This window comes from Erythrolamprus reginae, chromosome 4, assembly GCF_031021105.1.
Source record: "Erythrolamprus reginae isolate rEryReg1 chromosome 4, rEryReg1.hap1, whole genome shotgun sequence".
NCBI lineage: Eukaryota > Metazoa > Chordata > Lepidosauria > Squamata > Dipsadidae > Erythrolamprus > Erythrolamprus reginae.
In genome coordinates, this window is record NC_091953.1 from 72,401,587 (window position 1) to 72,428,994 (window position 27,408).

General features: G+C 38.9%; 1 protein-coding gene across 1 annotated transcript in view; it reads left to right on the top strand.

Moving 5' to 3' along the window:
• LOC139167142 (dystrophin-like) overlaps window positions 1-27,408 on the top strand; it is a 1,540,372-nt gene that overhangs the window by 188,030 nt on the left and 1,324,934 nt on the right. The window contains exons 10-12 of the mRNA XM_070751563.1: window positions 1,486-1,587; window positions 1,664-1,771; window positions 20,123-20,302. Of these exons, the coding sequence (XP_070607664.1) occupies window positions 1,486-1,587; window positions 1,664-1,771; window positions 20,123-20,302 (390 nt within the window). The remainder of the gene's footprint in view (window positions 1-1,485; window positions 1,588-1,663; window positions 1,772-20,122; window positions 20,303-27,408) is intronic.

A 27,408-nucleotide genomic window follows, 5' to 3' on the forward strand; every position in this document is an offset into this window, starting at 1 on the left:
CCAGCCAGGAAGGACATAAGTCCAACAAACAGGTGGTGGAGCTCACAACTCCCATGGCCTTGTCCACTTCATCAGATGTTACCAGGTCAAACTCCTCCCACACAACAGGACTAAGACGAGCCCCTGTCATCTCAACTGACTCATTGTCAGCTGACACTGTATTCCAATTGGAGTCAAGGTCTGTCTGGATCTGAGCGATTTTATCGACAAAAAACTTATTAAAATCCTCAGCACTACCCTGCAAGGGTTCGTCACACCCCCCCCCCAATTTAGTAGGGAACGTGTCACCCTAAACAGGGCGGCTGGGCGAGATTCTGTGGATGCAATCAGGGTGACATAATATGCACATCTTGTTGCCCAGAGCGTCACTTGGTAAGACTTAACATAAGCCCTTAGCAGTGTTCGGTCAGATTCAGGTTTACTTTTTCTCCAGTGCTCCTCTAGATGTCTCTTCTGGTGTTTCATGCCCTGAAGGTTGCTCAATAAATCAAGATCTCCTTGGTCTCAGAGAGGGCCCACAATTTGGGCATCCTTCTCAATCCACAGCTGACCTTAGAACACCATCTTTTGGCTCTTGCGATGGGGGTGTTTGCCCAGGTTTGCCTGGTGCACCAGTTGTTGCTCGATTTGGACAGGGAGTCTCTACTCACAGTCATTCATGTCCTTATCACCTTGAGGTTCGACTACTGCAATGCTCTCAACATGGGGCTACCTTTGAAGAGCGTTCAGAAACTGCAAATTGTGCAGAATGCAGCCACATGAGCAGTCGTGTGCCTGCCCAGACATACTCATATCTCTCCAGCACTCCGTGGACTACATTTGCTGCCAGTTGGTTTCTGGATGCAATTCAAAGTGTTGGTAATGACCTATAAACCCTACATGGCATTGGGCCAGAATACTCCCCAGGTCCCATCAACTAGACAATGTTGTTTGGTGGGATCTAGAGGAAGAGCCTTCTCTGTGGGTGCCCTGGCCTTATTGAATTAGCTCCCCCCCCAGAGATTCACACCGCCCCCACCCTCCTCACCTTCCATAAGAGTCTCAAGACTCATTAATGCCACCTGGCTTGGGGCCACTAGACTCTACCCCCTGGGCTGACAAATGTTGTGAGTAAGTTGATTGAATAGGAATGCATGTCGGGGTTTTTTTGGGGGGGGGGTGTTTCTTAGATTATTAATTCAAATTAATTGGATTTAGGATTTATTTATTGTTAGCCACCATGAGTCCTCAGAGAGGGGTGGCATAAAAGTTAAATAAATAAACAAACAAACAAACATCTGCCCATCCTAGGTCTTCGGAAAGGATTCGATAGGTAGATAAAAATGGCACATCCAGCCAAAATATCTGGCTGATTGTACAGCCAATGACAATAATGTAGCCATAAAATATTAATGGAAAGTTTGTAACTGTATTAAAGGCTACATAAAAATATCAAGTCTTGCATAAATGAAGTGTAAAATAATCTGCATGTTAATGTCATTTTAGCATTTAGGAAACCGTTGGGCAACAATCTGTAGATGGACAGAGGAACGTTGGTTTATTCTGCAAGATGTTCTTCGAAAATGGATGCAATTTATTGAAGAACAGGTTAAGTATATACATTTACTCTTTTTTTATAATGTTTAATATGCAGTCTTTCTAAAACTTTTTTTAAAACCTTTAGGGTCTTTTGGATACATGGTTTACTGAGAAGGAAGCATTTGTGACCACTCTGCATACTATTAATTTCAAAGACCAAAAGGAAATGTTGGAAAATCTACAAAAATTGGTTGTAAGTTTTTTTGTATTGTTCTCATTTTTCCTTCGCGTTTTCAACATTTGTATCACATATTTCAGCAGAGGACCTAATCATGGCCAAATCAAGTAGCTTTAATTGAAATTCTGGCGGCAAAATATTTTGCATGAACTCAACTATGAGTTTATGGGCTTAAACTGGTGTTTTGAATTGAACCCAGCAAACCGAGGTTCCAGCAGGCAAATGTTTAAGCTCTGACAACATTCAACCAACAATGGATAACATCAAATCTCTGTTTTTAGGATTATTGATAAGCAAGTTCACACAGAATAATGTAATAGTTAGACCATTTTTGTTTTGAATGCTATCAGTTTATAAATGTTATTTTCTGAAATAAATGTGGGTATTCACACAGTGAAAAGTAATGAAATATGTGCTATGATATCACATTACTTGTGTTAGATATTAGAACAAAAATGTCAAAAGACATCTCTTATTTCTGCATCATTGTGGTCTACAAGACATTGCTAAATAGGAGATAAATTTTGATTCTTTTTATCATCATTGTCATCATCATATAAGTAGCTGTGATTTACATTCCATTTATGAAATAATCTCTGTAATTAGTACTTGTATGTTTTATCAAATTCATAGTAGACATGAAGTGATGTTAAGGATTTTGTAGTTCTATAATTTGCCTATACTCTATGCATCTTTAGGACAGATAGCACATATTACTTTATCATCTCCAGCCATTTTTAAATGACCGTATTTTTCAGAGTACAAGATGCACCTCCCCCCTAAAGAGGGTGGAAATGATGGTGTGTCTTATACACCAAATGCAGCCATTTTTGCTGTCCTGAAGCCCTGCCCTCCCCCCACCTGCAGTGATCTCTTGGATGCTGGGTAATGGCAAAAATGCCTCAAATGGTGGCATTTTTGCCATCCCCCCAGCACCCAAGAGCTGTCTGCAGGCTCCCCAGACCCTTTGCCAACCCAATTTTTGTGGGAAAATAATGGGTGAAGTGTGGCCTGTTTTTCACAAAAATTGGTCTATTTTTGCCTTCTAATTACCCCATCTAGCATGAATGGAGGTGGAATTCTGGAAGTTGAAGTCCACAAGTCTTAAAGCTGTTAAGTTTGAAGTTTTTAAAAAGTGTACATGTTTCTAAAAAGTATACATGTTTGTAAAAGGTATTCTGCTACACTGGTATTTTATTCAATAATATATTACTACACCATTTGGTTCAGAATACTTTTTTCCTTGTTTTCCACCTCTAAAATCTAGGTGCATCTTATGCTCCAGTGTGTCTTATACTCCAAAAAAATATGGTAAACCAATAATTGTGATTTCTGTGCTTCAATTTTTAAATATTGGTATAATTTAATGTGTCTTATACTCCAAAAAAAAATATGGTAAACCAATAATTGTGATTTCTGTGCTTCAATTTTTAAATATTGGTATAATTTAGGGAAAGAGTTATATTATTTTTTGCTGATATTTACCTTCGAAATCTGATATCAAAATGTTCTGCCTGGATATTGGCAATTAGCCACCCACGAGTTCAGAATGATTTCAAACACACGGCAAGGGAATTCAAACAGTCTCTTTTATATTCAGAGGCTTGAAAAACACACAAAACTAATTACTGTTTCATTAGTCCCCAGAGGTGACAGTTACTCATACCAACAGTTCATTTGTCATCAAGGCGTGTGCCAAAGCAGAGGAGTAATTTATGGAGCACTAAAGCCAGAGTTGCACATGCCAATCCTCACAGCCCTTTCTGGCCTAAGTGTGTTAGAGTTCACAGAAGTTCCAAAACAGAAAGCAGCCCCATGCTGCTCAATCTTCTTTCTTCTTCTAAACACACTAACGATAAACGTCCATGCCCAGCACTCCAAAACCTCTCTTATTTATCGGAGTCTCAGCAGTGTAATTAACCCCTGAGCATTCCATTATCTGTTTGGCACCTGTATAACTCTTCCCTTCGTCCCAGGATCCTGCGCACGCAGGGATTCAAGATAGGGTCATCCATGATATCTTCCCCTTCTGAGTCCAAGGCCTCTCTAGCTGGGGAACTAGCTGGTGGGCTGGCTGCACCAATTCCCCTGTCTGACTCTTTCCCCCCCCTCCCCCACTGCCTTCTCCTGCGAGTGATTAATCTTCACTGTCCGAGGCAGTTGGCAAATAGACAGGTCTTCTATAACAGAGGACTCCCACAGATCCACATCAAAACCCTCAGCTACAGGAACTGGCCTAGAGCCAACCACAACACAAAATAACTACAATAATAACTTACCACTATTATTTTAACATTTTCCACACTGACCTCTGTAACAAACTCTCTCTCTGTGTCTCTTTCTTTCTCAGTTCTGAATGTGAGGTAAATTAAACAGATACATATGTCAGAGAATCTTGAAGGACTTCATTTGATACTGATATTATCAAATTTTCTGTTTGACTTTATTGAACAAATAGTATTGATTCATGAGCCATTCTGATATCTGACAATGACAAACAGCAATTGGAAGCCAAATAATGAAAAAAAAAATAGAATAAGGTTCCTGGCCTTATATAAATTTATGCTAAAATTAATATATTACATGCCCTATTACTGAAATAGTGCTAAAATTGCAATAGATTCTCTTATCAGGTTATTAATATTGATTACTTTCTATGAAATTTTGTCTAGAGTTAAGAGACTAAAACGTCTGTTCCTTTCACCATTTCTGATTAGTTACAGATCTGATTTATACTTGCAGAGAAATAACAACCAAAGCCATGAATAGATATAATTTTGTGTTTTTAAAAAGCAAATTTAGATTTGGATTATTTCCCTAGATTGAATGTTGCCAATTCCCTGAAAATAACAGTGGCTATACTCTGAAATAAAATTAGCTCAAGCCTTAAAAACCAAAAACTAAGAATTCTTTTTTATTTTAATGTTTGAATGTCACATGAATGTCACACTGAATGTCTGTATGCCTTTATAGTGGCATTAAAGCAGCTGGAAAAAAATCTATCATACAGATGTACTGGGAAGTAGTCACTATTGTATAAGTGATGGAGATAAATAAAAACAACCATTGCAGTGATGAATATAAATAAAAACTTTGAAATTAATATGATTTTAATATGACACTCTTTAGAATAATTGGACCTCAACATGTCTGAGGCTTTTTCTTGTGATAAAGCAGAAATTTTTGCCATCTGATTGTTCAGATTAATTGACAGGTATGAGACAGCTGCTTTAAAATTGCTACTAAGGGTCCCTACTGACTCACACACTGAGTACAAATTTAATGTTCATTAAAATATGTCACAATTGGAGACCAAAAAGGGTGACCATCTGTCAGCATAACCTTAAGCTTACGTTGCTTTCATTAATTTTATTTATTTATTTATTTATTACTTAGATTTGTATGCCGCCCCTCTCCGAAGACTCGGAGACATAAGAAAATTTTGATAACATAAAATGTGCATTAATCTATATAAATCCTCAAAGTTTTACAGCAGCACAAGCCCCATAAAGCAAAATATCAGCCAGCAGTTTATAAACCTTGTCTATGGGCTATTCAAATGAGTTTTTAGCAAAGAAAGAGAGGCCAGATGGTCTACTTGAACTTAAAAATATATTTCCTGAAGTTTATATGTTAAGGTTATGTGTGCTAACACATTTGTAGCACAAATAATTTCCTGGTAGCAATGTTTTATCACAAAAATTGTAAAAGAAACAGCATTAAACCTACCACAAAAATGAGGCATAGGAATGCTTATTATACTGCAGAAACCTGAAGGAGATAACTATGTCCAATAGTTTGCTTGGCTTGGCTTATACTTAGCTATAAGGTAGTTATTCTTCTTACTAATTACATAAACAGTATGTTTGTGAAATGGAGTGAAGGAATGAGAAATAAAAGTAGCAAAGACATGATGATGATGATGATTTATGTGACTAATGACTCTCAAAAATTCTAGGTAGAATTTGATGAACAATCTATTCAGAAGAGCTATGGTTGTACAGTGTTTAGAATGCAGTATTGCATGCTTATTCTGCTGATGGCCAACTACCAGCAGCTTGGCAGTTGAGTCACACCAGCTCAATGTTGACTCAGCCTTCCATCCTTCTGAGAACGGTAAAATAGGGACCCAGATTGATAGAGGCAATATGCTGACTCTGTTAACTAATTAGAGAGGGCTATGAAGCACTGTGAAGCAGTATATAAGTCTAAGTGCTATTGCTATTGCTATTCAGGTATTCACCTATAATGTCGAATACAGCAAAAGCAGCATATATACATTATTTTATAGTCAGTCATAGGCCATAACTCATTCTCAACAAACTTTGCTTCTGTTTCTGAAACAGAACTTTGCTTCTGTTTCTGAAAGGGTTTTCACAAATTCCATGAGATAGTATTATATTCCTTTTGTTTCTATAGATGAAAAAGTATGAGGCATTGAGGGAAAAACATTGATATAAAATGTCTTGCCTTTTGATACTGCCTAACTCATTAGAATGATTATAAAATGAAATTGTTGTTGATTAACAATCTATTTTCAAGAGTTTCTCTTATTCTGAATTACTATGAACCAACACAAAGGCACATATACAAACCTGTACCCCAGGCCTTTTCTAATTAGTTTGATTTAATGCAAATCAATGTCATCATTTATGAAAATCTAAAAGCTTGATCAGTTTAGGGCAGGACAATTGCACCGGATGCGGAGTAAGAACACGGAGACCATACCTGGATTTAAAATGGGTCACTTTATTAAGTTGAATAAAAATTTAATTAAATTCAACAACAATTAACCGGGACCTGCAGAGGCCATTAAAACTTTGGGGTGGAAATGATTCAAGAAAACATTCCTTGGCAACTATGGGCGTAGCTCCTTGCTGATCCAGGTGAAAGGGACTACACCCTCACCTGGATCCTAGCCAGGGTACGCATGTAGGGAGGCTCACCATCCAATTCCTGTCTGGTTATTGAAAAGGGTGAGTCCAAAGGGCACCCTCTCTCCAATAGCTCAGGCTGGTCAGACACCATGAGCTCCTGGTGAGAGTCTGCCCATCATCTTCAAAGATGCCCAAAGGAGAACACCCAGTTGCTACCACCATCCAATTTCTGCCCCTAACCTGCCTACCTCAGTGACCAAACGGAAGCCAATTAAACAAATCAAAAACTACATGGGCAGCACCCCCTAACCGATCCATCCTGCTCCGCAGTGTGGAATAGGTGAAACAACGGTCACAAGTTAAGATACCATGATCACCAAAAATTCCTATTCGGCCCCATAGGGTGACCCATAAAACACCCTGAAAGATAGGGAGGGTGGGCAGGTGTTCACTTTTAGGCAGCTGGGGCAAAAAGGAGGCCCTTCTGTGGTGCAGCCCTATTTATAGGGCTCTCCCGGCCCTCCCCAGCTGCGTCATAGGCCTGTGCGTGATGCGCAAGGCCTGGCCCAGGATCTTGTGAATTCTCACAAGATTCCGGCCCCAAGATGGCGGCTATGCCGGCGGACACATTCACCCCACTCTGGTGCCAAATCCCGGCCAGCTGGTAAGTCGGTCAGCAGGCAATTGTGCCGGATGCAGAGTAAGAACACAGAGACCATACCTGGATTTATTTATTTATTTATTTATTTATTTATTTACTTATTTACTTATTTACTTATTTACTTACTTATTTACTTACTTACTTACTTACTTACTTACTTATTTATTTATTTATTTATTTATTTATTTATTTATTTATTGGATTTGTATGCTGCCCCTCTCCGCACTTTATAAAGTTGAATAAAAATTAAATTAAATTCAAAAACAATTAACTGGGACCTGTAATTCAGAGGCTTGAAAAACACACAAAACCAATTACTGTTTCATTAGTTCCCAGAGGTGACAGTTACTCACACAAACAGTTCATTTGTCGTTGAGACGTTTGCCAAAGCAGAGGAGTAATTTATGGAGCACTAAAGCCAGAGTTGCACACACCAATCCTCACAGCCCTTTCCATCTTAAGTCTGTCAGAGTTCACAGAAGTTCCGAAACAGAAAGTAGCCCCATGCTGCTCAATCTTCTTTCTTTCTTTCTTTCTTTCTTTCTTTCTTTCTTTCTTTCTTTCTGTCTTCCTTTCTTTCTTTATTTCTTTCTTTCTTTCTTCTTCCCCTGAGCAGTGCACTCCATTATCTGTTTTGGCGCCTGCGCAACTGTTTCCTTCGGCCCAGGATCCTGCGCATGTGGGGATTCAAGATAGGGTCATCCATGATATCTTCCCCTTCTGAGTCCGAGGACTCGCTAGATGGGGAACTAGCTGGTGGGCTGGCTGCACCCATTCCCCTGTCTGACTCTTCCCCACCCCCACTGCCTTCCCCCACTAGTGATTCATCTTCACGGTCCAAGGTGAAGGGGGCCCAGGGTACCCAGTGTATAAATGGTGCAGGAAAGCCCGGCCAGGCGAAACCACCCTAAAGGCAAAATTCAACAAAACTGCCAACTCTTGAAATTGTCGGAGTGTAACCTTGGGGTGGTCCAGGACCCCCCCGAATCCTGTCCTTACATTTATCTAATTTGTCCATGGGCAATTGACAGGATTGCTCCATGGTATCCAGTTCAATAACCAGAAAAGCAATCCTGGTGGCAGCATTTGGTCCTCTCAGGGGCTAAGGGAACCCCCAAATGATCACAAAAGGGCTCCAAAGGCCAACATCAGGGCAGAACACTGGCCTGAATGTGCAGGACCCGCCATCAGGAAGTCATCGAAGTAGTGAATAACTGATTTTGACCCGGTTCACCTCCTGAGGGCCCATTCGAGGAAAGTGCTGAAACTCTGGAAGAGAGCACAGGACACAGAGCAGCCCATAAGTAGCATCCAGTCGACATGAAAACTTTCCTCGAATTGGAAACCCAGGAGCTCAAAGTCATCCGGGTGAAAGGGCAACAGTCTAACTGCAGACTTAATGTCGCATTTGCCCATTAGGGCTCCTGTGCCACATGCTCTTACCATAGCTTCAGCAGCATCGAAAGATGCATAACGGACCGAGCAGAATTCCTCGGGGATGAAATTGTTCACCGAGTCGCCCTTGGGGAAGGACAAGTGGTGAATCAGATGAAATTCACTACTGGCCTTCTTGGGGACCACTCCCAAGGGGGAGACCTGGAGGGTGGGAAAGGGTGGGGCTGCAAATGGGCCCAGCACCCTGTCCTCTAAAACCTTCTTATCGATCTTCTGCTTTACTATATCTTCACGTCCAACAACCGATTTAAGGTTGTTGGAGGTAAAGGCCCTCCTGGGCCCTAGGTAGGGTATTCAAAACCCCTCCCTAAAGCCTTGTAAAAGCACGGCCGCACTCTTAAGCGGGCGGTAGTCCTGTTGACAATGCCTCCAGTATATCCAGTTTTCCCTGAGATGAAGGCTGTCACTTCATCTGAGCGGAGGTGTCCTTACCGTTCTTAGTGCCCTTAGCATGGGTACAAGAGTGGGTGGCGTGCGTGCCCCCACAACTCCCGCATGCACGTCAAAACTTACATACTGGGTGGAAAAATTGTTTAAAAGATTGTTAAAATAAAATAAAAAATGTAGGAGGAACTGCTGCAAAAACACTCCACCCGGTATAGATTTTAAAAAGTTGAAAAGGTTAAAAATAAGTTAAAAGTATAAAATATTTTGTTAAAATGTTTAAATGTTTAAATGTAAAATAGAGTTAAAAATTTAAAATAAATTAAAAATATAAATATAAATGAGTTAAAAAGAAAGCCGATTATATTAATATAATCAGCATATTTATTTCTGGGTGTTTCATTTAATATTTTAAATTATTATTTCCATTTATTATTAAATGATTTATTATATTAAATATATTTTGGGAACTAATTAGTCTAAAGGTCATATAAGAGTAGCAGTATTACAGTTTGTATGTAGATTAATAATGTGCTTGCATGATCTAATTCTTAATATTAGTGATAATATTCATTCATGAAAATAACAGTATAATTATAACATAATTTTCTTTAACTCTGAAAAGATTTTTACTTATTCTGCTAGAAAAAAGATGCAAAAGATAGTTTTATAAGGAACAATTAAATCAGCGGTGTCAAACACAAGGAGCTAACAAACAAACTGAATGAAAAAAAAGACAGATACAAAAAATGGAAAGAAGGGCACATAACCAAGGCAGATTACCAACAAACAGCCAGAATCTGCAAAGAAAAAATCAGTGCAGCAAAAGCCCAGTATGAACTAAGCCTAGCAACAAAGGTCCAAGACAATAAAAAAAGCTTCTTCCAACACATAAACACCCCCCCAAAAAATCAAGGAATCAGGTGGTCAACTAGAAAGAGGAGACGGCACAGAAGTAACGGACAATAAAGAGAAAGCAGAATTGCTCAAAACCTTTTTTGCATCAGTTTTCACGCACAAAGAAACAACAAAACAACGAGTTTGTATCACTGCTGCAGAAATCAAAATTGGAACAAAACACTACTTTAATAGAAATACAGTAAGGGACCACCTATTAGAACTGAATGAGTACAAATCACCAGGACCAGATGGACTGCACCCCAAAATCCTAAAGGAGCTTGCTAATGTCATCACTGAACCTCTGTACCACATCTTTTAAAAATCCTGGACCACAAGAGACCTACCAGATGATTGGAAACGAGTCGACATGGTCCCTATTTACAAAAAAGGCAAAAAAACAGACCCAGGAAACTACAGACCTAGCAGCCTAACGTCTATTCCCGGGAAAATATTAGAAAAAATAATCAAGAAACAGATCTGCCACCACCTTGAATCGAACAACGTAATAACCACCAGCCAACACGGATTCGTCAGAAACAAATCATTCCAAACCAACTCATTTCATTCTTCGACACTGTGACCAAATCAATTGACCAGAGAAACGCAGTGGACATAATATACTTAGACTTTAGCAAAGCATTCGACAAGGTGGGCCACAACCTTCTACTCTCCAAAGTAAAGAAGAGTGGGATTGACAATAACACAACAAGATGGATTGAAAACTGGCTGACCAATCTCACCCAGCGAGTAGCCCTCAATGGGACTAAGTCCACATGGAAAGAGGTAGGCAGCGAGGTACCACAGGGATCAGTCCTAGGCCCAGTACTCTTTAACATATTTATCAACGACCTAGATGAGGGAATAGAGGGGTAATTAATTAAATTCGCAGATGACACCAAGCTGGCAGGAGTGGCCAACACCCCAGAGGATAGGCACAGGATACAGAAAGATGTAGACAGACTTGTACAGTGGGCCGAAATGAACAAAATGAAGTTCAATGTACAGAAAAGTAAAACCCTGCACCTAGGCAAACCCCCCCCCCCCAAAACATGCATACAAATTAGACGAAACCACACTCACCATTAGTGACTGTGAAAGGGATCTTGGAGGGTGGATAACCAGCTAAACATGGGCCAGCAATGTGCAACAGCGGCTAAAAAAGCCAACAGAATCCTAAGCTGCATGAACAGGGGGATACACTCCAAGGCCAGAGAGGTAATTATACCATTCTATAAGGCCCTGGTCAGACCGCATCTGGAGTATTGCATCCAGTTCTGGTCACCACACTTCAAAAGAGATATAGAGACTCTGGAAAGGGTGCAGAAAAGAGCAACTAAAATGATAAGGGGACTAGAGACCAGGCCATACAAGGAAAAGTTGCTGGAACTGGGCATGGATAGTAAAAAGAAGGGCTGGGGGGACATGATAGCTGTATACAGGTACTTAAGAGGTTGCCACGGAGAGGAGGGGGACACACTATTTTCCAGGGCACCAGAGGGCCGGACAAGGAACAACAGTTGGAAGCTGACCAAGGAAAGATTCAACCTGGAGATAAGGAAGAATTTCCTTTTTTTTTTTAAATTAAATTTTTATTAACAAATATACAAAACATAAAATTCAAAACAGAAGACATTTAAGTCTTAGTATGTTATAACAATTTATGAACATAGAAATTTATGCATAGAGTGAAAAAGGAGGGAATAGAAAAAAGAGGGGAAAGGGTAGAAAGAACAAAGGAGATAGAGAAAATAGAAAAGGTAAGGAAAGTAAAGGGGTTGGCGAATATCCGAGGGAGTTGTATTGAAAACGGGAACCAGTTCCTATTTTATTAGCTCATTCCCTAGTATTGGGTTAGTCATCTGGATATTTAAGTGCAAGCGTTGAGTTAATCTAAACATAGAGATTATAAGATTTAATAATAAGTATTCTGTCAATATATATCTAAAGTCTCTTATCACTATAGCCAAAAATATGAGAAAGCTATATATCGGATTTGTATCTGGTTGAGTTTATAACCATCATTTCAATTATGTAACGTGGTGTTCTCTTTTTTTCTCTAGCCAACTGTAGAAAGGATCCCAACAATTGTTAAATGAGGATGTTGTTTCATTCCTAACTAGTATAGTTAATTTTTTCATCTCTGCACAGTATTTAATTTTTTTAATTATTGCGTCTTTCGGAGGTATATCCTCGTTTTTCCACCACTGTGCAAAGGTTAGTCTGGCTGCTGTAACTAAGTGGACAATTAAATGTATTTGGGTTTCAGTCAGATTTTGTCTAAGAATGCCTAGAAGGAAACATTCAGGGGTTTTTTCAATTTTCAAATTTAATATTTCATCAATCCAGAGTCCAATTATGTTCCAGTACTTCTGTGCTTTTATGCATTGCCACCATAGGTGGAAATAGGTGCCTATCTCTTGGTGACACTTCCAACAGTATGGTGAAAGTTTATTGTTTAATTTTGTTAGTTTTATCGGAGTAATGTGCCACCTGTAGAACATTTTAACTAGGTTCTCTTTGTAAGACGTGGCTATGGTTAGTTTGAAATTTCTGCTCCAGAGTAATTGCCATTCATCTTCTTTGATCTCTTTTTTAAGGTCCAGATTCCACTGTTTTACGTTAATTTTTGTATTGATATTATCCAATTCGTTGAAATTTAAGTAGGAGTAAAATTTCTTGATTAATTGTTCCTGGGGTCCTGTGCATAGTTTGTCTAGTGGAGCATTTTTAACTATTCCAGATTTACTTTTATCCTTATTAAATTTAGTTTGTATCTGTAAGTATTCCCACCATTCCGTTTTTTGACCGAGATTTTCTAATTCTGTCCTAGATCTGATTTCACCATTGGGATTTATTATGTCTTTGTACCTTATTATATTATTTTTTTAATGAAAATTGGGATGTACATATGCTTCTAATGGAGCGTACCATAGTGGGATTCCTTTGTAAAGTTTTATCTTAATTTTTTTCCAAGTACATATTAACGATTTCCTAATCAGATGGTTAGTAAAATATTTGTGGGTCTTGGGCTTTTCATCCCATAAATAATAGTGCCATCCTAGATGGAGATCGTGACCTTCTAGATTGAGTAGTCTAGGCTCATCCATTCTCTCATCCATGATAGGGATGCGGCAATATAATAGTCTTTCCAGATTGGAAGTGCCAGGCCTCCTTCTTTCCTATCCTGTAGATATTTTAAGCGAATTCTTGGACGTTTGTTCTGCCAAATGAAATTACTGGTAATTTTGTTCAATTTTATAAAAAATTCTTGTTTCAATTGAATTGGAATTGTTTGGAATAGGAATAGTATTTTGGGCAGGATGTTAAGTTTTATGGCCGCAATTCTACCTAGCAAAGAGAGTTGTAGTTTCTTCCATTTTGTCAGATCGGATTGTATTTTGTCTATTAGTTTATTATAGTTATTTTCTTTTAGGCTAGGCACTTTATTCGTCAAATTAATGCCAAGGTATTTAATTTTTTTTACTATCTGGATGTCTAGTTTGGCCTTTAAAATAACTTTCTGTGGTTCTCTCATGTTTTTGGTTAAAATTTGAGTTTTGGTTTTGTTTATTTTGAGTCCTGCTACCGTGCCATATTCTTCTAGAATGGCAAGTAATTTAGGTCCTGATTCTAGTGGGTCCTCTAAAATAAATACAAGATCGTCCACAAATGCCTGAAGTTTATAGATTTCATTTTTGCACTTTAGGCCTTTTATGTCTTCCTTTTTTCTAATGATTCTTGTTAGAACTTCTAATGTTAAGATGAAAAGTAGTGGCGGCAATGGGCAACCTTGTCTAGTTCCTTTATGTAAAAAAATTTTTTGTTGAAATGTCTCCATTGAGGATAATATAAGCTGATTGATAAGTATATATAGCTTTTATTGCGTTTATGAATTTAGGGACGAATTCCATATATTCAAGTTGTTTAAGAATAAATTTACAGGACACGTTATCGAAAGCCTTCTGGGCATCAAGGAATATAAATGCCACTTGTTTTTCGCTGTGGGTTTCATAGTATTCCAGGGTATCCAATATTATTCTAATGTTATTCTTTATCTGTTTCCCTGGAAGGAAGCCATTTTGATCTGAATGTATGAATTGGTTTAGAAAATTTTTAATTCTGCTAGCTAAGATAGAACTGAAAATTTTATAATCTGCGTTTAAAAGAGAGATAGGTTGGTAATTGGCTATATCTGTAGGGTCCGTATCTTTTTTAACTATTAGTGCTAGATTAGCTTCTGTCCAGGATGTTGGAATTTTGCCTTTGTCTAGGGCCTCGTTTAACGTTTCTAACAGAGCCTTTTCCATTTCCGTGGGAAGATCTTTATAGAATTCAGGTGGAAGGCCGTCGGGGCCAGGCACTTTGTTATTTTTCTGGCGTTTGATTGCTTCTTTTAATTCTGTAGTGGTGATTGCCTTATTTAGTATGTCTTCGTTTCTTTTGGAATTTTGGGGAGATTGGCCTGCTCAAAATTTTTTTGCAGTTTCTGTTTGAAATTTTCCTGATTAAGAATAGATTTTTGAAGCGTCCATCTGGAACATTGTTTAGTTCCTTTCCATATTACTTTAAGTGCATTATGGTCTGAGATCAAATTAGGTTCTATCTCCACCGATTGAATTTTTGTATTGAGTTCTATTGAGGTCCAGACCATATCTAGTCTTGACCAGGATTGATGTCTGTCTGAATAGAAAGTGATTTTTTTATGATTAGGATTTCTATCTCCAACTATCTTTAAGTTTTAATTCTTTAACTAAATCAAAAAAGGCTTTGGGTAAGATTCTTTTCTTTTGTTTATTCCTGCCATCATTATTGTAGTTCAGTTCCTTATCAATTATTCCATTAAAATCCCCTAATAAACAAATATTATCCGTAGCATGTTCATTAATAGTAGTTAATTTTTTATAAAATTTTTCTTGGCCTTCATTCGGGGCGTATATATTAATTAAGGTTATTATTTCGGATTCTTTTTGTAGTTCTATTATCAGACTCTACCCTCTTTGTCTTTATATTTCAGTTTAGTTTGTACAGTGATCCCCCGAGTTTCGCGATCCCGATCATTGCGAATCGCTATATCGCGATTTTTCCACCTGATGACGTCACTCCCTTCCTTTCTCATCTTTCTTTCTCTCTCTCTTTCTCTATCTTGCTTCTTCCTCTCTCACACTCTCTTCCTCCCTCTCTCATCTCTTTCTTTCCTTCTCTTTCTTTCCTTCTCTCTCTTTCTCTATCTCTCCCCCTCTTGCTCTCGAGCGGCGGGCGGCACCCAGGGAAGGTTCCTTCGGCCGCCCACCAGCTGATCTGCTCGGCAGCGCGGCAGCAGTGAGGAGCCGAAGATGGGGTTTCCCCGTTGCCTGGGCAACGGGGAAACCCCATCTTCGGCTCCTCGCTGCTGCCGCGCTGCAAGCGAGCAGCCAGGCGGGCGGGCGAACAGGCAAGCGATCTTGGGGTTTCCCCTTTGCCTGGGCAACGGGGAAACCCCATCTTCGGCTCCTCGCTGCTGCCGCGCTGCAAGCGAGCAGCCGGGCGGGCGGGCGAATGGGCAAGCGGCAAGCGATCTTGGGGTTTCCTCTTTGCCTGGGCAACGGGGAAACCCCATCTTCGGCTCCTCGCTGCTGCCGCGCTGCAAGCGAGCAGCCGGGCGGGCGGGCGAACAGGCAAGCGATCTTGGGGTTTCCCCTTTGCCTGGGCAACGGGGAAACCCCATCTTCGGCTCCTCGCTGCTGCCGCGCTGCAAGCGAGCAGCCGGGCGGGCGGGCGAACGGGCAAGCGGCAAGCGATCTTGGGGTTTCCCCTTTGCCTGGGCAACGGGGAAACCCCATCTTCGGCTCCTTGCTGCTGCCGCGCTGCAAGCGAGCAGCCGGGCGGGCGGGCGAACGGGCAAGCGGCAAGCGATCTTGGGGTTTCCCCTTTGCCTGGGCAACGGGGAAACCCCATCTTCGGCTCCTCGCTGCTGCCGCGCTGCGGAGCAGATCAGCTGTTGGGCGGCCGAAGGGGTCTTCCCCGCCGCCCACACGCAAACTCCACCATCTGCGCATGTGCGGCCATGGAAAAAGGGGCGCGCATGCGCAGATGGTGTTTTTACTTCCGTGCCGCTACATCGCGAGAAATCGATTATTGCGAGGGGTCTTGGAACGGAACCCTCGCGATAATCGGGGGATCACTGTATAGCAGGGTTAATATAGCAAATGACACCTCTCTTTTTTTCGGATGCTAATGACGAGAATAAGTTCCCTAGCTTATTTCTTTTTAGAAGATGCTCAAATTTATTTTTAATATGTACTTCTTACATTGCGATAATATCTAAGTTCAATTTAATAAGTTTATTTAAAATTTGATTCCTTTTTTTTGGTGCGTTCAAGCCATTTATATTAATTGAGTATTCCCCCTTTAGCTGTTTTTTGTACCAAGTTCAAGTTATCTGTATTTGGGTCTAGTTGCCCTAGTACTTCTGGTCTCTTTTGGTATGCCTGCGTAGCCATTATTCCCTGTGGTTATATTATCAATAGCCAATATTCCTTCTGTACTATTTTGAGTTTGGTCCGATGTTTGATCAGTAATTGGCAGAGGGTTCCTTGTTTCTTTATAATTTTTTGTATCAGCCGTCGGGTTGTTAGTAAAGTTTTTTTCAAAGAATTCTTCGGCTCTATCAATCGAGTCTATTTTTATTTTTTTATCTTGCCAGGTCACTAGCATTCCCTCTGGGACTAGCCATCTAAAATTAATGTTATGCCTAGTCAATTTGGCAGATAGAAAGGTATATGGCTTACGTAGGTCTCTTACATGTTTCGGAACTTGCTTAAGGATAACCAGCTGCCTCCCTTTGTATTCTATAGGATCTTCTCGAGCTCTATGGAGTATTTCGTCCCTGACTGATTTTTTGACTAATTTAATATGGACTTCCTTGGGGAGGTTGTGGCGTCTGGCGTAGTTAGTATTAATTCTGTAAATTTCGTCAATTTCATTTAACATTGCATCTTTTTCAACGCCCAACGCTTTTGACAAAATGTCTGCCATAATGTCTGGTAAATCCTCACTTTTCTCCTCCCTAAGGTTTTGGAATCTAAGGAAGTGATTGGCCTTTTCGCTCTCAAGTTGGATTATGTTATTTTCTAGTTCCTTATTAGCTTGAACTAATTTTTCAGTCAGGTCCTCCATTTGTCTATGATCCTGATCTATCCTATCTTCCAGATCCTGAATTTTTTGTTCTTGTTTTAGCATCTGTTGCTGGAAAGCCTCATGCCTTTTATCCATATTTTGCATCCTCTCTTTTAACTCGGATGTGTCATTTCTCACTTCCCCTATTTCTTTTTTAATGTCTTCATGATTCTTGAGCATTAATTCCTGCATTTGCAGCAACATAGATTGTAAATCTTTATAAGAATTGGACCTTTCTCTGGGGAGCATATGCTCCAGTGATCTCTGGGTGGAGGGGCTAGGTATGGCTGAGGTGGATTGATTAATTGACCTCTTCCCCGATCCTAGTTTAGACAAGTTAGAAAGGCTTGCCATTTTGACAATATTCCACCAATTAGCCCACTTATATAGATCTCTAATGGTCCCTTCCAGAATTAGGTGGGGGTAGTATGTTTAAGTAATAAATTAAATACTCAGGTTAAGAAATAGCAGTTCTGATAGTTAGTAATAAAGATCTTCTGTGTTACTATTATATAGAAGTAAGAAGAGTAATTTAAGAAGGCAGAGTGGAAGTAGGACTTATATCTGGGAGATTAGTTAGATATATAATTCCAGTAGGTTATACTATAGACAGATATATATAAACTAATGTCAAAAGTTATTAAGGGGATATACAGTATCTCGGCTACAATTCTAATCAATGGTTATCGGTTTTATAAATAGTTCTTCCCAACAGAAAGAGTTAATCAAGTTTTACAATAATAATGTATATATGTAGATAGAAAAATATCATAAGTTTTCTAAAAATGGTGACCCGTCAGAAAGAAGGATACTTAATTCATTCAGAATTCCTTACAAATTTAGTACCTTTAAAGCATGTTGTATATGTATATGTTGTAAATAGTAATAATTCAATGAACACTTAGATAGTTTGTAAAAACAGAGTTATAGGTAAAGGTTAAGCAAGATTAGTAAAATTCATTTCTAAAATTCTATAATAATTCTAATGGCTAATATTTCTAGAGGTTGAAAGTAATGAGAAAATTAATCAAAGTATTTAATAGTTAATAGAGAGTAAAATATTAATCTACTGCTAAATTAGTACTTATATATAAGTATTGAATATATATCAATTAATCAGTTAATGTCTTATTATAATAGGGTAATCTAGTAATACTTTAAATTAATTAATAGGTTATAGATAGTATATAAATATCAGATAGCATAAATATATATATATTCTAACGGTAGTAAACAATAATAAGGGAAGTTTTACGGCCAATGACTCCGTGTATATAATTTAGTGGGTCAGACCCCTTCTCGTTTTATTCGTGTCAAGATCTGGAAAGTTAGATTGGGTTTCCTTAACATGGCAGGGTAATAATGGAGGACAAGTAGAGTAGTGAGTCTCTTAACATTTAGAATCGTCCAGAGCCGCTCCGTGTTTCTTCCTTTTGCCGAAAGCAGAAACACCCAGTCGAGCTCCTGCAATTTCGCAGAGTCTTCGCAAAGCCTGTCAAAGTTATAGTGGAATCATGCAGACCGTTCCCTCTCCATTTTGTAGCCTCCAGCAATGTAGAAACCCGATCTTAGTTAAATCAGGGTCGTCTGCCCTTCGGTCAAAGCGAGGAGTCTCCGAGCTGTATTTCCTCCGCTCCACAGGCCGCTCCTCCGGCGACGCGCCTCTCTTCGCAAAAGCCGGCCAGTCAAATCCCGTCGGGGTCTCCTCCGCTCTCCCTTCGACAGCAGCCAGTAATCCCCCCGAATCCCCAAAAACTCTCAAGCCGCCACCTCCAGGCTTCTGCTTCCCCCGTAAGTTAGGCAGAACGGGAGAAATTCAGAAAGTTTCAGGGTGTCTTCCTGAGCCCAGCCAAGTATGACGCAGCAACGAAGGCAAAAAAAAGAAAAGAAAGAATGCACGTTATTTACTCGGGTCTTCTATGGAAGCTTCAAGAAACAGGAAAGAAAAAAAGAGCACTTTTTTATAGTTTAAGATTCCACGGGGGACGTCAGATCTTCTTGGTAAGAGATAGAAGCTTTACACAATGTTACTTCCTTTTGAATATTTATTTTGACTCAAACGAAAGATCGCCGCCAGCCGGAGGGAGGAAGATGGCGACTCCTCCCTCTTTCTTCTCAGGTCTTAGCTGTTTTTAGTTTTAGTTTAAGTGACGTTGCCCCATGGAAGGACTCACTTATAGACGAAAATACCGATATGTTTATAGTCAGCTCCGTCGTCTCGGTCGCCTCACTAGTATCGATTTAGTTTCCTCCAGCTGGGAACGTTCTAGGCCGCCATGTCGCTCCTAGCTTACAGGCATTCAATCTGTACAGGGAATAATCCGCTCCGTTGATCCGGCTGCCGCCTCAAAATCAAACTAACGGCACCCCCTTTCCGACAGACCCTTTTTCGCAGAGTCTGTGGTCCCGTAGGACCGTTGAAAACCTGTAAAACGGTGGTGTTTAACGGAGCTCTGCTCCCCACTGACCGTTCAGTTCCACAGTTGGCTCCGCCCCCCCAGAAGAATTTCCTGATGGTGAGAGCGATCAACCAGTGGAATGACCTGCCAGCGGAGGTTGTGAACTCCCCAACTTTAGACATTTTGAAGAGGAGATTGGACTGCCATTTGGCTGGAGTGCTGTAGGATTTCCTGCTCAAGCAGGGGGTTGACCTTGATGACCTGTAAGGTCCCTTTCAACTCTAATAATAAATAAATAAATAAAATAAATAAACTCGCATCATCACGGTGTCATTATGTGACATATTGGGAGTCTCTCCCCCTTTGCTAAACCAGGCCTGGGCATGGCCAGTACATGATGCTTCTGAGTTTGACAGCCCTGAACTAAACTATGAAAAGCATATAGAAATTTGTTGTTTGGAAAAGAATACCAAGTTAACCTGTACCATTACTTCAAATAAGTTAATGTGTTTTCTTTGCCATGTTACTTTTACAGATCTTGAAAGGAGAATTGGAAATCAAGAGACAATCAATGGATAAAATGAATTCCGTCAGCCAGGATCTTCTCTCAGCAATAAAAAGTAAAGGACTATCACAAAAGCTGGAAGGATGGCTACAAAACATTAGTCACCGGTGGGATAGTTTGGCACAGAAACTGGAGGGCAGTTCTAAGCAGGTTTGTCATAACTGTTAATGATAGTTAATGCCACCTCATTCAGGGAAGTGCCACATCATTTCTTAGCCATGATTCTTGTTCTTACATGAATAAATGCTTTATTTTCATTTTTAACACTATTTATTCAAAACAACTTTCAATGCAATCCTAAATTGCATTAACAGAAGGATACAATCTAGGACTTGGGAGGTACTAATGCCACTGTATAAAGCAGTGATGGCAAATCTTTTTTTCTTCAGCTGCTGGAAAAGCGTTTGTGCATGCTATCGCACATGCATGAGTGCCCACACCCATAATTCAATGCCTGGGGAGGGTGAAAACTGCTTCTGCTGCCCTGCCCCACTGGAGGGCCTCTGGAGGCCAGAAATGGCCTGTTTCCCAACTTCTGGTGGGCCCAGTAGGCTTGTGTTTCACCCTCCTCAGGCTCCAAACGGTTCCGTGGCACCGAGGGAAGGTAAAAATGCCCTCCCCCATCCCCCTGGAGGCTCTCTGGAAGCCAAAAACGCCCTCCCAGAGCCTCTGTGCAAGCTAAAAATCAGCTGGCCGGCACGCAGGTGCACATTGGAACTGAGCTAGGGCAACCCCTCATGTGCCAGCAGATATGGCTCCGTGTGCCACCTGTGGCACCCGCGCCATAGGTTCACCATCACTGCTGTAAAGACTTAGTTAGACCACACTTAGAGTACTGCATTCAGTTTTGGTCACCATACTACACAAAAGAGATTGAAACTCTAGAGAAAGTGCAGAAGAGAGCAACCAGGATGATAAGCGGACTGGAAACTAAAACATACAAAGAGAGGTTGCAGGAGCATGGCTAATCTAGCAAAGAGAAAAACCAGGGGAAACATAATAGCAGAGTTCCAATACCTGAGGGATGCCACAGAGACGAGGGGGTCAGGCTGTTTTCCAAAGGGCCAGACAATGAATAATGGTTGGAAGCTGACCAAAGACAGATTTAACCTGGAAATAAGGAGGAACTTTCTGATGGTGAGAGAGATCAACCCGTGGAACAGCTTGTCCACGGAGGTTGTGACCACTCTAACACTTGGGACTTTCAAGATTGGACTGCCATTTCTCTGAAGTGGTGTGTGGGGACATCCCTGCTTGGTGCCGTTTAATATTTTAATACTCTGCGTTCTTTGTCCATTCACTCTTATATACGCTTCATTCCCTTTATAAATCTCTTTTATAATTTCACAAAATTTCCCCCCCCCATATTTAGTTCCTTACATAATTTATATAAATAGCTATGGTTAACTTTATCAAGGGCTTTATACACATCTAATTTCAAAATTTCCAATTTCCTTTTAGTAACGGTAGCATGGTACATCACATTTATTACATTTCTAATCAGTTCGCTTATCTTCCTTCCCTTCACGAATCCGTATTGATCCTCTTCAATTATTTTTGGTAAAATATTTTCTAATCTATTTGCCAATATTTTCATAAATATTTTATAATCTTGATTTGCCAAACTGATCGGACGATAGGACCCAGGCTCTCTTAAATCTCGACCCATCTTCGGAATAGTAACAATTTCTGAAAGCTTCCATGTCTGTGGGATATCATGATTTAACAATATATTATTGAACAGTTTCCCCAAATGCGGCAACAATACATTCACATAAGTTTTATAAAATTCCCCTGTAAACCCATCCGGGCCCGGTGCTTTGGCTTGTTTTAACCCTTTAATTACTCTAGCAATTTCATCGTGTGTAATTTCTGCATTCAAAATTCGTTTATCTTCTTCACTTACTTTTTTTCCAACCTTGAGGACTCCTATCTTCACTTGGTCCTCTTTATACAAATCTTCATATATATTTCCCCATTATCTTCTCTAACTGCTTATTACCATATCTAACCACTCCACTAGAGTTTCTCAATGCTAAAATACATGATTTCTCTTTCCTCTTCTTCAAATATCTGGCCATTTGCTGCATTGATTTTGTCCCCCAGCTCAATGTTTTTTGTTGCATTGTCATTCTCATCTTGTTCCATTGGATCTCCTCATACACCATCAATTGTTTCTTTTTCAATTTCAATAAACTATTCCAATCTCTACTTTTAGTTAATCTTAAACTGCTCTTGTATCAAATCTATTTCCCTTATCTTCATTTCCCTTTCTCTACCCCACCTCTTCCTAATATCTGCTTCCTTACATATACATTGTCCCCTCATAAAGGCCTTACATGCATCCCACACAATTGATTGTTTAATACCACCCACATCATTAATTCTAAAATATTCACATAACTCTGCAATTTATCTTTATCTTGTTCACTAGCAGTTACAACTGCATTATATCTCCAAATTCTTTGATTGTGTTCCTGACCTATTTCCAATTCTGCCAATAGTGGGGCATGATCTGATAACCAAATACTTTTAATATCTACTTTTTTAACGTGTACATTGCCCCCCCCATTCATTAATTTATAATTTATGCAGCTAAATGTATGCTATCTTGCTGAATAATATGTACTTCTGTTTGAAATATCTGCATGAAGATCCGCCATATTAAGTCTGTTTAAATGTAACATCCTACTGTTTCCAATCCCATTTGTTAATTGCATATAAAAATCTCCTGCCAAAAAGGTTGAGCCCTCCATAAAGTTGTCTAACTTCCTCTTAGTATTTATTATAAATTGTTTTGTTTTCATATTTAGGGCATAAACTGCTGCTAATGTCAGCTTCTTTTGATTTATTTTCCCTTTAACAAATATCCACCTTCCCTCTCTGTCTTTCTGAATTCCAACCTCTTCAAAATTAACCCTCTGATGAATAAGAATTGTTGTACCTCTAGTATTTTGCATTCCTCTAGATTCAAACACCCATTTCCAATTTCTATCATTAATCAATTTATCCCTTCCTCCCCGTCTTTTATGTGTTTCTGTCAAAATCATAATATCCACCTTATATTGCTTAGCCATCCTTAATATCCTGACATGTTTCAAATCTGTTCCCAAACCGTTTACATTTAAAACCATTATCTTACACTCCATCGTAATATACCAAAATAACCCTTTTCCCTTCTTGTTTTGCCCTTAGTTTAATTTTTTCCCCTTTCCTTACCCCTGTTACCCCCCAATGTGCCTCCCCCCGTGCTCCCCCCACCAAGGGGGGGAGGACAAGAAAAACCCTTGTCCATTCATGAGGCACATTCTCTTAATTGCGTTCTCACACAACTAGCTCCTCTTTCAACCACTTTTAATTGTAATAAAAGAGAAATATTCCCCTCCCACCCTCCTATCTCCTTTAGATAATTCCTACTTTAACTTTAACTTCTTTAACCCCTTCCACCCGAATAACAAATATACAAGAATCCAAAAACATCTCCAAGAAAAAAAATACAAAAAGACAAGGAGAGTCAAACAATATCACTTTCTAGTTTTCTTCTCACACTGAGTGTGTGTTTTTCTCTGCTTTCTTCTAATGGCCTCCACCTGCCAGGTTAACTCCTTCAGCTGCTCTTCCCTTTGTCTTTCCTCACTGTGTGGGGTACTACGACCATCAAAAAAATCCTCTCCTTCTTGTGCTCCAGCTTCTTCAAACTTAATCCCCAGTTGATCCAATAAAGCCTTTCCCTCTTCCAATGTAAGTGCCCTGTACATTTTATTTTCTTGGAACACCAAAATAGCAGCTGGAAACCCCCAAGTAAACTTATTTCTACTTTGATTTAAATGGCTTGAAATTGGGCATAAGGCAGCTCTCGCTCTCAAAGTTTCCCAAGAGAGATCCCTCAGAATTCTTATCTCATTTCCATCTTGTTTAAGGCAAGCAGAAATCTTCAAAGACTTGCAAACTATCTCCGCTTTTTTTTCACTGACAAAAGCCATAACAATGTCTCTTTGCCTTTCCTTATTTCTTTGTGGTACAGCCCAATGCACTCGTAATATATCTTCCAAGCCGATTTGAATGCCAGCTTGCTTATTTATCCAAGCAGATACTGCTTCCATTAAGTTTGAACCAGAGGCAAAGTCCATTCTGAACCCACAAAGACGCAAATTTATTCTCCTCTGACAGTCCTCCAAATTAGCAATTCTATAATTCATTTGTTTAACTAATTCATCATGATCCTTCGCTTGTTTTTGAACTTTCTGTATCTTTCCAGCCAAAAATTCCTCCTCCTTTTTAATCAATTTAACTTCTGAAGCCAGATCTCCAATTGTTGATTCCACTTTAATAAATCTCTGCTCAAATCCAGAACAGATGTCCAGCAATTTATCCAGGTTTTTTAAATGTTCGCTAAGCTGGAAACTTCTTTCCCTCCCTCCGCCATTTTAAGATTTATTGTACTCACTTATCACTCCCTCGTTATAGCGAAATAATCTCTGTCTTTGCTTAAAACCATAAATCTTTAAATTCTCTTTGATGTCCATAGACCACTGTTCCTCCTGTTCTTCTTCAAGAAGGATTTATAATATTTTTAAGGGAGAGAATTCCCTTTACATAATATATTAGTTTGGAGCTAGAAAATACTAAACAAAACTATACACATTGGTCAGAATGGTTTTCTACCAATGAGACAAATTAGGAATAATACAAGAATTGAATACTACGAAGCACACTCTGATAAAGAAACTGCATTGATCTTTCTGGATGCACAGAAAGCTTTCGACAACGTGAATTGGCAATATATGAAAAAACTAATACAACAAATGAAATTTGGCTCCAAATTTGAACAACTAATAGACAATATATACACCACTCAGAAAGCCAAAATAATTGTCAACAAAGGAACAACTAAAACATTCCAAATAAATAAAGGAGTTAGACAAGGATGCCCGCTATCTCCCCTACTTTTGAAATTCTGTTAAATGAGATCCGTAAAGATAATAACATCAAAGGGACAAAAATAAAAAAGAGGAATACAAATTACAGGCCTTTGCGGATGACTTAGTTTTCTTCTTAGAAGAACCATTAGAGTCAGGGCAATATTTAACCCTGCTGTTCTGCTCAAAAACACACCCTAATCTTCTGTTCCTGAGTCTATTTTACCCAGACCGCAAATTGTTCATTTTAGGTACTTATATTTGGTCTTTTTGAAAGCTTTTTTCACTTGGAAACAAGTTTGAACATTTCTGCACACAATGAAATGAAAATTGAAATGAAAAAAAATAATGATTATTGGTTTATTTTGCTGATAAAATGTGCAACCCCCATTTTTGTGAGCTTTTTTTCAATTTATAGATAGTTTTGCTTTCAAAATGCATTCTATTTTACTAAAGTTGGTATGGGATTGGTAGCTTGTACATTTCTGAACATAAATGATATGAAAATTGAATTGAAAAAATTGATGCTTATTTGTTTATTTTGCACATAAAAGTCCCCCCCACTGTTTTCAATTATTTAAATTTATATAAAAATTGTGCTGTTAATTTCAAAATTACATACTTGCTTTTAGTAAAATGGATTTCTTTCATAAAATTAGTTGTCTGGCTATCATGTGCTTGTTTTTCAAAAGGATATTCCAAATATTTCTAGCCAAATATATATAAAAAGTGAAAATAATGGCACACAGCAAGGCGAGGTGGGTGGCCCTTTTGTGACCAAAATAAACAAATAAGTATCATTTTTTTCAGTTCATTTCTATTTTTCTTATGATCAGGAATGTTCAACTTAGTATATCAAAACTTTTGGGGGGAAATTCCTTAGAGATTTGTAGCCTAAAAAACAGACGTGAAATGCTGAAAAAATGGGGGTGGTTTTTTTTTATCAAAATAAAAATATAAGCATCAATTTTTTCAGTTCAATTTTCATATCATTACATTCAGAAATGTTCAGACTACTTTCCAAGTGAAAAAAGTTTTCAAATTGACCAAACATAAGCACTTCAAATGAAGAATTTTCATTCCGGGTCAGGGTGACCCAGGAACAGAACTTTAGGGACCTTTTCTTCAGCAAGAAAGAAGCCCCCCCCCCCAAAAAAAAATACTCATAGAGAGAACCCCTGAAATGATGCAAAGCCATGAAATTTCAAGTTTCAGATATGCCGGGAAATTTTTTTACAGGGTCTCAAACTTTGATTTCGGGTCTGAGAGACCTGAACAGAACAGGAAAACAGAAGAATATGGAGAGATAGCAGGCCTAAAAACCAACAAACAAAAAACAAAATTTATGACCAAAAATATGACGAATAAGCAAACTAAGGAATTAGAAACTAAACTAGGATTCACTAACACGAAAAAAATTAAATATCTAGGAATAAATTTAACAAATAGATGCTCAACAATAAAAGAAGATAATTACATAAAATTAGTAAATCAAACTAAAGCAGAATTAGGAAAATGGGGCAATCTACAACTGTCATTGATGGGAAGAATAGCATCTATTAAAGTGAGCATACTTCCAAAATTTCTATACCTATTTCAAACCATCCCAATAAAACTGAACTCCAAATTTTTTACTGAATTAAATAAAATAATATCTAAATTTATATGGCAAGGTAAAAAATCAAGAATAAAGATAGTAGATTTACAAGATATAAAAAGCAGAGGGGGATTTGGAATGCCAGACTGGAAAATGTACTATAAAGCAGCTTCATTGATGTGGATAAAGGAATGGATCAATCTTGATAACAAACAAATTTTACAATTGGAAGGCCATGATTTAGAGAAAGGTTGGCATGGTTATTTATGGGACATAGGAGATAAAACACCAAAATACTTTAATAGACATCTAATTAGACAATCTTTACTTAAAATATGAGATCTAGTTCTTATTCCCTCTTCTCTTTCCTTGTCCGTCTCCTCCGATTCCCTCCTCTTTTCTTCCCTCTCCTCGTTTCCTTGCCTTAATTCAAAGTCCTCATCTTTACTTGACTCTATTCTGTCTCCACTTTCTGACTCCAGCTCTAACCCAGCCACTTGCTCATATACTTCTTCTGCTTGTTCTGTTGTCTCTACTTTAATCCTTCTACCTTCTAAGGTAATTATCATTTCCTCGGGTATGATCCATCTGAAAGTAATTCCTTTTTTATTTAATAGTTTGGCCAGTGCTTTGTAATCCTTTCTTTGTTCCCGGACTCTCCTAGGAATTTGCTTTAGGATATTAAGTTCTGTACCTTTATAAGTTAGTTTGCCTTCTCTAGATGCTGCATAAACTTTATC